This window comes from Seriola dumerili, unplaced genomic scaffold (genome assembly GCF_002260705.1).
Source record: "Seriola dumerili isolate Sdu_G_001 unplaced genomic scaffold, Sdu_1.0 BDQW01000331.1, whole genome shotgun sequence".
NCBI lineage: Eukaryota > Metazoa > Chordata > Actinopteri > Carangiformes > Carangidae > Seriola > Seriola dumerili.
Genome location: NW_019174586.1, coordinates 9295489 through 9309685, shown reverse-complemented (window position 1 = coordinate 9309685; position 14197 = coordinate 9295489). Strand labels below are relative to the sequence as shown.

The window sequence follows — 14197 nt, the reverse complement described above, 5'->3', positions numbered from 1 at the left end:
GTGGGGGGGTGGGTGGGTGGGGGTGTGGGGGGGTTTGGTAACTTGTGATGTTGGTAAGAAGGTGCAGAACTAGTGGCTACCATCACGAGTGACCCTGATAAATGCCTTTTTTTGTTTTCCATGTCTTTGTGTTCAGTCATTGCAGGGTTATAATAAGTTTACTGTCACAAAATTTTGCACTCAGTTTTTTCAGATTCTTTAAAGATTGTGTTCACACCTGCTGAATTAGGCGTCTCCAGCCCTTTTCAGCTTTTCTCTGCTTCAGGTGTGACACTGCAAAACGGTGAACTTTGGCAGCAAAAGGTAATTTAGATTTTATGTTTAAGTCCTCCAGGATGTTTATCTGATTATTTACTGGGAGAGGAAAAGTATCTCCACGCAAAAAAAAAGAAGAAAGAATCTAATATATTTCATTGTGATGAACTGTGGCTGTTGTTGTGTCCTGCTCTGCTAAAATACAAGATACTGACAGGATACAAAAAGAATCCAGTGTTGCTCATTTTTAAGCGTTAGCATTTTAAAGTAATTTAGAATTAATTGAAATTGTGCACAACAAGCTCTCCATGTATATTCGAGAACAGTGGATATCTAGGAGGATTGTGGAAAAGGTATTTTGTCAGTAACCACTATATGTACACAACAGTACTGAGAACTTAGTGATCATAATGCCTCTCTCTGTTTTTATCTTGATTTGAATTTGCAAGATGAGTATCAAACATCAAAGTTCGCCTGTCAGTACTATGATGTCTTCATTCTTGAATAGATAAAGTTTGATTTATTATTATTATTTTTTTTATTAGTAGGTGGCACTCTTCTTTTTGTCATCCATGTAAACTATCTCTGTTCATGCTACACACCCAGTTGTTCTGTTAATTCCAGACTGATTATGTGAAACACCAAGGTTTCTCATTAGGTTTCTTGTTTCTCGTTAGGTTCTCATTTAATCATGGCGTTTTTTTTTTTTTTAAGAAATAAGAAAACCAGTGAATAATCACATTTGAGAAGCTGGAGCTAGAGAAATTGTTGGCATTTTTTTCTTGATGAACAATATAATGATGAATTCATTAGTATATTATAACAGCATCGGGTATTAAGCTACCACGCCACAGACGTCCTCAGCCAGGGCCATCTGTTGTCAAGTGTTTCGACCCGGGGGGTCCGCATCTTGAGATTATAAAAGTTGTTGCCAATTCATTTGTGCCAACTGATTAATTGATTAATCGACTAAATGTTACCAGAAAATGGACAGAAATTTCTATCAGAATGTTGAATCACTGTTGTGTTATATCAGAGATGAAGAGCAGCAAATTGTCATTGACCTGAAAATTTTAAGAATGTCACTCTACACTCCGATCGTTATGAGGGACATCTTGTGAAGCTTTTACTATGTAACACAGCTTCTCCATGGTCTAATACAGCAGAATAGGGCCACCTGAAAGAGTTCAGTGCACAGGTGGAAGGATCCTGTAAACTGAATATTTTATGTTTTTTTTTTTTTTGTCTCCTCTCTGCAGGGTTTTATCTAGAATATGACTGTTATTTTTCTATATGTTTGTTTTCAGTTAATAATGCTAAAAGTTGGTGATTTATTTCAATTCTTCACTATAACCAATGTTAGTATCATTAACAGTTACAAATTCAAGCCGTGTTAATCATGAAGCTGTCTCTTACAGAAGAGGAGGTGTTTAACCTTGAAGTCCATGGATGGATTGTTCAATGTCACATTTACACTTTCTTTCAATGTCATGTTTCTTTGTTGGTTTTCTCTGAGCTTTCATTTCCATTATCTTCCTGTTTGGTTCTGATCCTACATTTAAAAAAGAAATTCTAAAAGTAAAATTAGGGACATGATCAGATAGTTGTACTTAAATGACTGCTGAATCACAGATTGTCTTTTTTTTAATCTTTTAGTTTAAGTTGGCATTTTTATCTGTGTTCCTTTGTTCTTGAAGCCCGTCTGTGTTTGCCTCTGCCACATCAGTTAGGTTTGTGATGAGACTTGAAACCTCTCCTCATCAGAAATAATGTATTAAAATGAAAAAGAAACCATATGGCTTTGAATTGTGTGTTTTGCTTTAATTCAATTGGAATAATCATGAATTTTTGTACACCACCCTGACCCAGAATGCAGTTGTGCTCTCCATTGGTGTGAAACTGCCAAACTTTCTTAAAATTATTTGCCTAGAATCATAAGAAACAACAGTCTTAATGTCTTAATATTACAGTCTTAATACTGAATCTTATAACCTTAAAACTCTTAACCTTTTTAAAAAATCAAATATCAGGAAAACTTACTTTTGTATCAAAAATCAGTGGTGCCCTCTTTTACATACTTACATTATTACTATAATAAGATGTAAACAATATTTTAATGTGGCACATGACTTGTATAGTGGCAAGAAAAAAGAGAACTCTTTGGAATTATCTTCATTTATGTATTCATTCATTGTATTGTTCTTGTCCATAATGTATACATCTTTAAAATATTCAAAGTGTAGATTGGAAAAATTATGTGAACCCCTGTCCTAATCAAGCACGGATAAAAAAAAAAAACCACCAGGGGCCTCCGACCTCTAGGGGGCGTCCAAACCCCCAACAACTCTGGCCTCATCCTGGCTTTTAAAAAATTTTTTTTTTTAATCTTTTTCTTTTTTTAATCAAATCAAATAAATTAATTGCGTGTGTGTGTTGAAATATTAATCAATGAATGCAGAGTAACTTTAGTTACAAATAAGAAAAAAATAATATGATTGGTTTGCTGGCTGCGTGATGACGAGTCAGGTCGGGTGAGGTCAGGTCAGGTGACCAAATTTAGCGGCAAAGCCGACCGGTCGAAGTGAGGAGGAGATTTCGTAAAGCGTCATGAAAAACAAACATTGGAGCAATGGGGCAGCAAAGAGAACGGCGAAAAAGGAAAAGGATATTAGAGAGACCGATATTTGGAAAAACAGAACATTTCTCTCGAGTTTTTACAAAAGTCGGCTTGCTAGCATTAGCAAAGAGCCTGAAGAGGACGGTGCTAACGACGAAGAGGAAGAGCAGCAGCAGCAGCAGCAGCCAGCTAGAGCCACAGTCCCGTAGTTTGTTCGTGCAGTACCGGACAACCACCTGTTCAACTGCCACACCCTCATCTCCACCTGTGCCCGAGGCAGAGGTAGGTTACCAGTTTAGCAGCCCCACAATTTATCCATTACCTTTTACCCATTTCAACCATTAGTAATTTTTAGCTAACTATTTCAACCATTTGGGCCAGGTGCCAGGATGAAGTACAAAGGAGGCTGTTAAAAATATGAGCGGGCTTTACTTTTTTCATATAATGAAGTTATTTGATATTTAACCTCATGGCTAAATAACAACAATGTCCATAGAACATTTTTTCTCTGGTAGAAATCCTTAAAAGCTGTGTTTATCCAACTTGATATGTTCTCCTAAATAGTGCCATTTTACTTTTAACGCTGTTTTGTTGCTTCGTGTTTCTGGTATGTGGTGTAAATCTTGTTTGATAGAATATATACAGGTGTTGTTGTTGTCCTTCAGGTTGTATCTTAGGCTGTAGCCTGTTAGTGTAAATTGTATATAAACTACAGGTGTTTCCAACGGTTGGCAGGCGTGGTAACGGTAACTAATGGAGGTGGGGCTTAGTGAAGAGTCAGTTAAACTGTTGATGCCCCGCCCACTCTAGCTCGCTCAGTAGCGCGCTGTTCTTTAGCCAACATCTGAGGCTACCTCTGCTGTTCACCCAGCATTTCGTAAACCAGATTGCGCAAGCTCCCAGTTGTTCGTCAAATCACCACCTGTCGGCTACAAACGCCAGTTCAAGCGGGACCCAGAGTTTCTCCTCCTGCTGTGGACAGTGTGCCACCACTTTTTCTCAGCAGTTACCTCTCCATTGAGATGCTGAGGGTCATCAGTGCTTCACTTCATCCAGCCAAGTATGTGCTGTTTGCTAACATGCTACTCACAGTTTAATTTCTTGATCTCTGCTCAGCTGCTGTTTTTCTGCTTGAGTTTTAGGTTGTTGTTGTTTCCTTGATGTTTTCTTGTGGCTGCTTATTTCTGCTCATTTCCAATGTGCAGTAGAACTATTTGTATTGGTGTTAGTTGTGAAAGTCATTTTTAATACTGGTTGAAATCTACTTTGTTGCTTGGCATTCATACTTGTTGGTCTAACATAAGCACTCATCTGCGAGTAATATGTATAATATAAGCATAAAAATGTATAATTCCTAGATTATTTCCACTTGATGGTACTTTATACTTCAGTCCACTACATTTCAGAGGGAAATAGTGTACGAAAAACTTCAGTTACAAGTTATTTTGATTTTACAAACAAAACACATGATCAGCTCATAAACTGATGCATTTTATAGATTAAAGCCCCTCCACATATACACAGATGTTTTCAGTTATGTAGCTTATTAAAACTGCTCAGGATGAGAGTCAATAAAGTTGTAACTTTAAACTAACAGCAGAGCCTCTGAAGTCCAGAGAAATTACTAATTTTTATGTTGTTTTATCTGTGTGCTGAAAATATTATCTGGTGCACATAAGATTTTTTCTTGCAGGACCTTGGGGGTCTATAATTTAACACTCCTCTGCAAAATTCTGCCATTTTTCAAAAAGAGTATGACTATTTTGGATGCTTTAACTACAGTTTGCTGGTAATACCTATGTGCTTTTACTCAAGGAGAGTTTTGAGAGTTTTGAATGCAGGCCATTTACTTTTAACAATATTTATGCATTGTGGTATTGTTACTTTTACTTAAGTAAAAGATTTGAGTACATCTTCCACTACTGTGGGTATTGTTGACTTAATGGTTTTGCAGTATATTTACAGATACCTGGTTTTCTCTGGGCTCTCAGGAGTCTATTTCAGCTGGTTTCATGCATGTGTATATATAACTGTTGACTTGCTCATAGCCTTCTCATATTTAATTATCCGTAGTATTGACCTCATGGGAAACTCAGAACAATGGTGTTACTTGTCAGCTTGAGTTACAAATCTTTACTGATTACACCTAAACTGCTAAGATCAAGGTCTCAGTCAGGGATTTTTGTGAGTTTGATTTGCTTCAGTTAATAATTACCTGCTGCATTGTTGACGTGCTCGAGCCTGTTGCTGTGTATCAGGTGGATTGCTGGGATTGGATTTATCCATCTCACTTCACCAGGTCCTCTATTGCTTTTTTGAGGGAGATATGTATTCACTTGAATAACTCTGTTCCACATTGGTTAGTCACTAAAAGCAGCTAAAGGGAAAGTATTAGTAGTATCACGACTTGATCAGTTTGTCCCTAATGGAGTATTTTTCCCCTCAAGTTTGATTTATGATTGTAGATATTAAAGTCAAGTTAGAGTTCTGTCCAAATTTTAATATTAAGGATAATTGTTGAGTCAGTTTTATCTACATAATGTGCGTATGTCTTTAATGATAAAAACCCATCATGATTATTGGGGATGATTCTGGTTCTTTATACATCATCTTGCACTTCACTAATTTCATTGTGGTTAAATCAACACTATTCCCATAACATTTGTGTTCAGATATGCAACAAAAGTCAAGTTTAAATTATTAGTGATGTTGTGTTTTTCTTTTAACCACAAGATGGTGATATAGTATTGATTGTCATCCTCTGTGAGAGAACAGTGCAATAACACAGCTGTGTGTGTGTGTGTGTGTGTGTGTGTGTGTGTGCGTGTGTGCGTGTGTCTGTGTGCGTGTGAGTGAATTCTGAACACTGATCATTCTCTGGCTTTGAAAAACCAAAACTCTTTTCGAGGTATTGCTAACAATTGCATATTATTTCAGGTAAGAGAACAATGTATATAAAATAATTTAAAAAATCATTACCACAATAAACATTATTGATTAACCTTGTTAATCATTAGAGGCTGAAAATTATATAATTTATTTAAAAACATACTTTTTTAATCCTGCATTACCTGAACACACACACACACACACACACACACACACACACACACACACACACACACACACACACACACACACACACACACACACAGACACAGGGTTTAAAGATCCTCTCTTGACCCTCAGGCCCCAGTCCCACAGATGATGTGAAAATCTGTCTTCTATCAGCATCCCCCATCACTTTCTACACGACACTGAAAGAGTATTCAAGCACGTCATTGAATTTTCATTACCCAGCGCGGCTGCACAGTGTGGCAGCCCGCTGGCTCCACACACAGACTATCAATCTAGCCAACCATTCACTTGTGTGTGTGTGTGTGTGAGTGTGTGTGTGTGAGTGTGTGTGTGAGTGAGTGTGTGAGTGTGAGAGACAGAGGGAGAGAGAGTTACAGGGGCAGCAGTTTAAATAGCCCACAGTTTATACTTCCACTTTCACACCTGGAAGCTGTGATCGACTGGAAACCTGACTGACAGAGTGAGCTCTTGCCTCAGGGTCGATGGCCTACATCTAAGAAACCTTCCCACCTGGGACTAAAAGACATGTTAGTTACAGCACAGAGGGGAGGGATATTAGATTTATGGCTGTAACTCAGGATTATTTTCATTATTGATAATCTAATGACTATATTTTATAAATAATGGACATTTAATGGTAGAAATAGTATTCACAGAGTCCAAAATGTTGTCTTGCAATTGCATATTTTGTCTGAACAACAGCTAGAAAACAGATGGTTTGAGTTTGTAACGATATGAGGTGGAGATAAACTTAATTTCCCCACATTTGAGATTCTAATATATGACATTGTGATTGATTTTCTTGAGATTATAAACTGATGTAGCCCCAAAACGACAAGCTGATTTAGTTGTGTAGGAGATTTTTCACTCTTTTTCACCATTTTATAAACTAAAGCTTCAAACAAATAATGGAAAAATAATTGACAAATTAATTGGCAATGAAAATAAACTTAAGTTTCACCATAAATCAGTTATTGCTTGTATTAATGTGCTGTTAACCATACAGTCAATTGTTAGATTTTGTTCTCTTTGAAGCAAGCCCTGTTAAGGAAACAGCATCTGCTCAAAAGCTTTAGATACACATGAACCAATGAATGCCGATGAATGTATACAAGCAGATCAATGTAAAGACAAGACACTATTTATGATTTCACATGCCTCTAAAGGCTGCTACACATTGTGCACTCTGCTTTGTGCCCTGTAATGCTCTGTAACTAAAGAAATATTAATTTTGTGTCCATTACGAAAAGAGAACAAAATCTTCCCAGTCTCAGCAGTTTGAAATGGTTTTGTAAGTCAGTGGGTGTCAACAGGCAGTGATATGTGAGTCAGTGTCTCTACAGCTCTGATTTGGTGAAAATATGGATGGAATAATACAATATGTTTTAAATTTAATCTGAAGGACGTCATGTTCCTCTGTGAATCTTCTCAAAACTTGTTAATATGTGTGACATGTCAAATCAGCAGATACCTCTCAAAAATGTTACAATGCAGCCTTGTGTTTCAGGCTCCTCTCGGCTCATGCTAGTGCCTTCTAGAGGCTGCAGTGTTCACAGCACCCCACAATGCTGTGTTCTGGACAGAACTAACAGCATATTGATAATTTAGTTATTCTTAAAACACACTGTACGAGAACAAAGTCATCAATTTGCATAATTCATCTGCGCCTCATGTTTTCAAAATTCAGTTGGTTTGCAGCTGGCAAATGAGTCTTCTGATTTGTGGTGGTTGTGGAGTAAGATGACTGCTGTTTGCTTGGGGGTGCTTGGGTCAGTGTCCCAGAACACGCACAGCGGCCCACCAGGATTTGTTCCAGTATGCCAGATGGCCAGTCAGATTATGAGGTGTTTTGTTGTACCTGGGAGGTGCGCACACCGAGTACGCCAGCGGTCGGGATGAATATCAGAAGGTAATAAAAAATCTAACTTAATGTTAGCTAGTTAAATGTACCTCCCTCTCATGTCTTTTTCTCTCCTTTCTCTCTCTCTGCCTCTTGTCTCGTCTGGGTGTCGCGACATGTCTACACTGCCTCTCTCCGATGTTTAAAAGCCCAATGCAGAGTTGTGTAATTGTGACTTCATGACATTGCAGCGTTACCAATAACTGTAGCTGTAGGCCGCTGCTACAAAACGTATAGGTGGTAACCATTTAGAAGTGAAGAAGCGACTGTGTCGATAACGGGAACTGAACAGCCTTTGTTGAAACATCAAGTTTTGTTAATGATTTCAACTCGTGGATGCAGTTAAAATCGGTATCCATGATACCGATTTTAACTGCAAGTTGCAACACATTTTGCTTCAGTCTCTGCCTTCTCGTCTCTCCATCTCTTCCCCTTTACTTATTTTCTCAGTCTACACTCCATCAATGGTTGTTTGTTGTTGGAAAGCAGCAGGCCTGCAGAGTCTGACAGCAAATTTTCTTCCCACCACTCCTTCATGCCGACGGCCCAGTTCCTATTCTAAGACAGGGCCGTCGCTGTTTGAAATCCACAGACTGGCTGCGTAATTTCCACACCTACACACTGTTATCAACCATTCCATCTCTGTTATACGACAATGCAAGACCCAGCATCTTGCCTCCTTGGCAGGAACATGAAGTTCTTGTCCTGCACTCATATGGGTCACTTTAATTTACCTGAGCTACACCACTTTCTTGTGTGTGTGTGTGTGTGTGTGTGTGTGTGTGTGTGTGTGTGTGTGTGTGTGTGTGTGTGTGTGTGTGTGTGTGTGTGTGTACGTTTTATTTTCAGCTCCAGTTCCTTTTGCTTCATAGTTTGTTTCACAAACATTCACTCCTGTTAGCTGAGCAATACAACCACAGTCAACTTCTGTCTCTGAATTTGTGCTGTGTGTGTGTATTAGGGCTGTCACATTTTATTAGAAATTCAAACATAAATTAAACATTAAATATCCAAATCGGAGGAGCTGCTGCAAAAAATCGCGGGTGAAATGCGTCACAACATTGTTGTGCATTGTTAGAAACATAAGTGTTGTGGTGCTACAGAGATGCCCCAGCCTACAAATTATATCCTCCAGACATAAGGGAACATGTTTGTTTCGTACAAGCCCCAACAAAAATCACATCATCATCATTTAAAAAAATTCCCAGTGAAAATGAAATGCAAAAATTATCATTCCAGCTGAAATTGTGACTCATATCGCAACTGCAATGTCTACCAAAATAATGGCAATATGATTTTTTTTGCATATTGTGCAGGCCCAATTTGAACTGTAATGACCTGTTCGAATTCAAAATTTACAGCCTGTAAGTGCAACAGTCAAGTAGCTTGCCTTGTGATCCAGCAGAGGGAACGCTAAAACTTGACTCTCAGTAATGTTATGTTGTTTGCTATGAAAATGGACATGGAGAGAATTAGCGAGCAAAGCCGTCCTGAACAGAGATAAGGCGGTTTTATTGCCTTTGTACAAAGCAGCTGTCTTACACAATAAGGACAACAAATCAGCGGACTCACCTGCTAGCTCGCCAACCAAGTGACCGGCAGCGGAGGTACCTCAGACAAGTGGAGCAGCATCAGGTGTACAAGCTTTCTAACTCCCTACTATTCAGGACACTGAGCTTTAGCAGGCCCTTTGGCAGAAGCATGTAAAAATACCACCACCAATATGATAGCAAGATTTATAAGTAAGGATATGCAGCCGATTGGTATTAATTTTGGGGAGTGGTTTCATCAGGATCTCATGATGGAACTGGAGCCGCTTACACGTTCATAATAGTATGTGGATAGTACGCGTTAGGAGGGGTGAGGCTGCATTTTAGATCAGATTTAAAAGATGTTTCATTAAGGAACATCCAAGATTGCTCACATTCCCCCCTCTTCCTAATCTTTCAGCTGCAGTATAACTTCACAGACAACATTTAACATTTAAGTTTCAAGTTACAATAAAGAGTGTTTCCTGCAGTTTTTGTTTTGTAAATAAGGCTCATTACCAGCCGCAACAGTGTGGCTGGTGTTGTTTTAACTGTGTGTGTGTGTGTGTCATGACAAAATCTAGGGGGAATTACCACAGTGGCGGTTTGGAAGAGGTAGAAGTGTTTATACGTCTGTCTGTCTGTGGAAAGATTTTGTCAACACAGTAGCGTCATAACCTTGCAAGAAAATCACTGAACTTTACAGGTGTGTAGCTGATATCAAAACGAAGGCCAAGTTTGAAGATGGGTGTGGTCCAACCAATGAGTACCGAGTACGCAATAATTTAGCAATGACTGCTGAGTACTCATGGGTTAGAACGTCAACATGTTGACAGGCATGACAAGATGTTCTCTAGTTAGGTGTTTTCTTTTTTACTGGCCAGCACCTAAATTTAGATTAGAAGTGAGATTTTCTAATGTCCATTTTGCTGCCACTGATACTGGGAACTTTGATGTTCAGCAAATATATCAACCACCAGAGATCTGCTGTTTGTCCTGGGGTTGGATCTCTTCATATGAATCTCTGGTTTTATTTGGCCATTGAGGGAAATGTTCCAAGTCAGTGAGCATGCTGCAGTATGGTAATAGTGGATTTACAGGATTACAGTGTGATGAAGTGCACTACTTTCATTTGTCAGGTATTTGTTTAACCGTATTAGCTAGACAGACATTCCCATCTGGTTATTTTATCTATAAACAGCTTCTCAATTGACTTTGTAGAAAATTTAGATTTGTCATATCACAGCACATAATGATTTGTCTGTATAAAATTATATGAGCAGTACAATAAGATTTTTTCTATATTGCCCACCCCAGGTCTTGCTTGTCAAAAACAACAGATTACTGGAGATTACTGGGTTTTCGGGGGCATCAAAACCTCCGTCGATGTAAACTGATGACAAATGGGGAGGAATGGAAAATAACCCAATGAATATGATGCAGACAAGCTGGAGTTGATAAAGGCAGGTTAAATCATAGAGAATATCCAGAAAAATGTACTTGAGAACCCCCAAATGAAATGACGTGTGCATCAATTCTCAGCGAGTTCTCATTCTTTATCATTTCCCTCCACACAGGCACTCTTGTCATTGATGGAGGTCCTTGAGCTCACAGAGCCTTGGCTATCCTTTCTTTGCCATGCCAACACCCCCTTCCCCTGTTCTTCCGTTCTGCTGCTTAATGCTGTGACTTGCGGGTCAGTATGTTTACGTCTTGAATCTAAAGGTGTGAGTCAGGGCCTTTGTGTGTCTACATACCCTAATGAATGGCAGTGAAAGTTGGAATAGCTCGTGAGTAAACCTTGACACCCCCTCGCTTTTGAATTACACTTGAAGCAGCTGCAGCAGTTAATTTTTTTTTTTTTCCCCGCACACTTGCTGAACTGCTGCTTCATTCTGGGAAATGCCAAACAACAGGAATTCAGTTCAGGGATTTTAAATTGCAGATGATGGGTAGTGATTATTGTCGTGTCTGGGGCACATATGTGAAATTTTCACCCTATCCCAGTGCTATACAGTCACAAATGTTGAATGTTCTTTGTCACCCACTTTGGTTCTTCCACAATTTTGTCCTCATCCCGGATGACACCTTGTATTTTGAAGTTTGCCACTATTTGTCCAAATATTCTGATATTCTATATATCTTAATATTAGTTTGATATTAATAAACACCCTCTGTAATTTGGCAATGGGTCAAATTCCCTCCACAATATTGAGAGTAGATTTCAGGGAGCTGGATAAATATTTTACAACTTGGCATCTATTGGCATCAGGAAAGTGATCTAAAAAGTTGTATTGGCTTTGTACAAACACTTACAGTACACAACATGCAATAATATACTTGGGAATAAGAAATGCTCTCTCCTCATGTAACAGATATTGTTGCAATGGGTTTTTTTGTAGCACAGTGACCAACAATGACTGTAGTTGTGGTCAAATTGCACTCAACACTTCCTTGCGTGAAATATAACGAGGTCAATGTTATCACACGCTTGGCCTCTTGGATCACACTCGCAAAGAACATGGTGAAAAAAAAAAAACAGCTAACATGACTAAATAAGTAATTTCATTTCATACAGATAACGTATTAATGCTGTGATTAATGTGAGAGTGAGACTGTCCCTGCAGCTCCAGGTGATAAACAACAAGCTGAAGTTAAATTAGTTGGTACTGGATCTGCATTAAGTTGCGTTGACAGGAGTGATCTAGGAGTGAAGGTTGGGTTGTGATCTGCAGTTAAACTGTCGACATAACTCACCACTCTAACTTTTTTTTGTTATGCACGCAGTAACAGGAACCAAAAGTGTCGGAAGAGAAGGAAGCTGTGTGGATGGTTTAATGTGTATATGTATGGTCATGTTAGAGTGAAGGACAATACTGACCTGTTTTTAACTGAAAGCCTGGAATTTTATTTTGTTTGCACATAAAGTTTGTACAACAATTTCACCTTGACATTGTAATGACCAAATAACTTTAATCAATTAATCGAGAAAATAATGGTAATATTAATTAATAAAAATAGCTGTTAGTTACAGCCTCAGTTTCCAGTTTCTTAGCTGTTTTAGTTTCCCTTTAAGCCAAAATATTATCAAAAAGCTTAGACTTGTGTCTGATAGAAATTGTGACAGCATTGGAGCTACTGCCATAAATTATTTGTATGTTGTTATTGTTTTTTGTTTTTTTTAGATTACTGTAACTTTAATTAATTTCTGTATTAGCCTTCAAAAACGTAAAAAAAATAAAACTTGTCTGTGAGTATCAGCCTGTTGGTGAGGTGTAACATACACATTCAAAACAACTCTTTCAGCGTCTCTGAGATACTGCATCATGAATGCTGTAGTGTTGTGGTGTCAGGGACAGAGATTTGCACTGGCAGAGGATATTTTAGAGAAAAGAATAATGTGTGTGGAAAGAAGTGAGGCGGAGAGGTCAGGCAGTTTTTACATGATTTACTGTTCGAATAAGCCTCAAAGATGCAAATATTAATTTCACAAATCATTTATGTCAGAAGAATTAACACCATAATCATAAACTGTCACATATTCTGTTGTAGTCCATAAACCACCTGGTACAGTAAGTCCCTGCCCCCGACCTTGACTCACACCTCAGACAAGGGGAACCTGTTTCAGTCTGCACTACAGTAGATTTCATGTATTGAAAAAAAGAAAAGGGGAAAAACTATTTTTTGGAAAGTAAAATATCCAGAAAATATCATAATATATAAGTTACTTTTAATTTTACTTTCTGATATTTCACAAATATTCTTTTGAATACTTAAGTGATTATTAGTCAAAAATTTGGGAAATATTACTGATATTTTTTTCGGATATTGTTCTAATCTTTTTGGATATTTTAGGAGTTTTCATGTTCTTCCTGTGCCCCCCTGGGTCCCCCCCCCCCCCTACTGATTTATTAACATTTGTTGGATGTCTCATAGATGTTTTTAAAAGACAGCCATCTTTTCCTTTGAGTTTCATGCTTCACCCCTCATCGTCAATCTTCCTCTTGTTCTTTATTTTGCTTTTCACTCCCTGACTTCAACTCCCACTCTATCCTTCTTTTCCTCACTTCTGTCCTTCCTTCCCTCTCCCCATCCTACATCTCTCCTATTTACTTTACCCCTTCATTCCTTCTTTATCACCTTTGTCTCTTTTTCTTTCTTGTCTGATGTTTTTTTTTGTCTCCTCCTATCATTTGTCTCTTTCCTTCTCCCTTGATTTAATCTCCACCATTTCTCTCCTCCCTCCCTCTACACACTCTCCTTCTCATCTTTTGACACTGGCTGATTGACAGATAGCTCTCAGGAGTCATGCGTGTGATTGACAGATGACAGATGTTAACAGCAGGTCAGTGTGGATGAATAGAACCCACCAATCATAATGACTGGTAAAAGACAAACAAAGCTGACCAATCACAAACCAACTTGCCAGCAGGCTGTCAGACTGAAGTCCTCAAGTGGCGACAGGATGGTGTGTGTCCCCCCCCCCGTTACAGTTTAGGGTTTCAACAGTCAGATTTTACATCTTAAAAGCAGTTTGCACTTTTATTTGTGATTCAGCACATTATAGGTGATGTGGTTTTCTTTTTACAATAGTAGTTTGTCTAATTGACTAATTTTAACTCAATGTCTACTTTCCTTAAAAGAGGCGTCTGGATGTATTAAAGTCTCAGTTATTAGCATTTTTAAAAATAAAGTATAAGGTATTTTTTTTCTAGCCCACCACAGGCGGTAATGTTTTTTTTGCAAAACAAAGACTGGCTGGAAAATCCCCAGTACAACTGTTCCAGACCTCTAACCTTACGTAAAATGAATATGTAA

The 14197-nt window shown here is 38.3% G+C and overlaps 1 protein-coding gene across 1 annotated transcript in view; it reads left to right on the top strand.

Moving 5' to 3' along the window:
* Window positions 1-2884: 2884 nt before the first annotated feature.
* fat2 (FAT atypical cadherin 2) overlaps window positions 2885-14197 on the top strand; it is a 138173-nt gene continuing 126860 nt past the window's right edge. Inside the window, 1 exon segment of the mRNA XM_022760174.1 lies at window positions 2885-3154. Within this exon segment, the coding sequence (XP_022615895.1) occupies window positions 2885-3154 (270 nt within the window).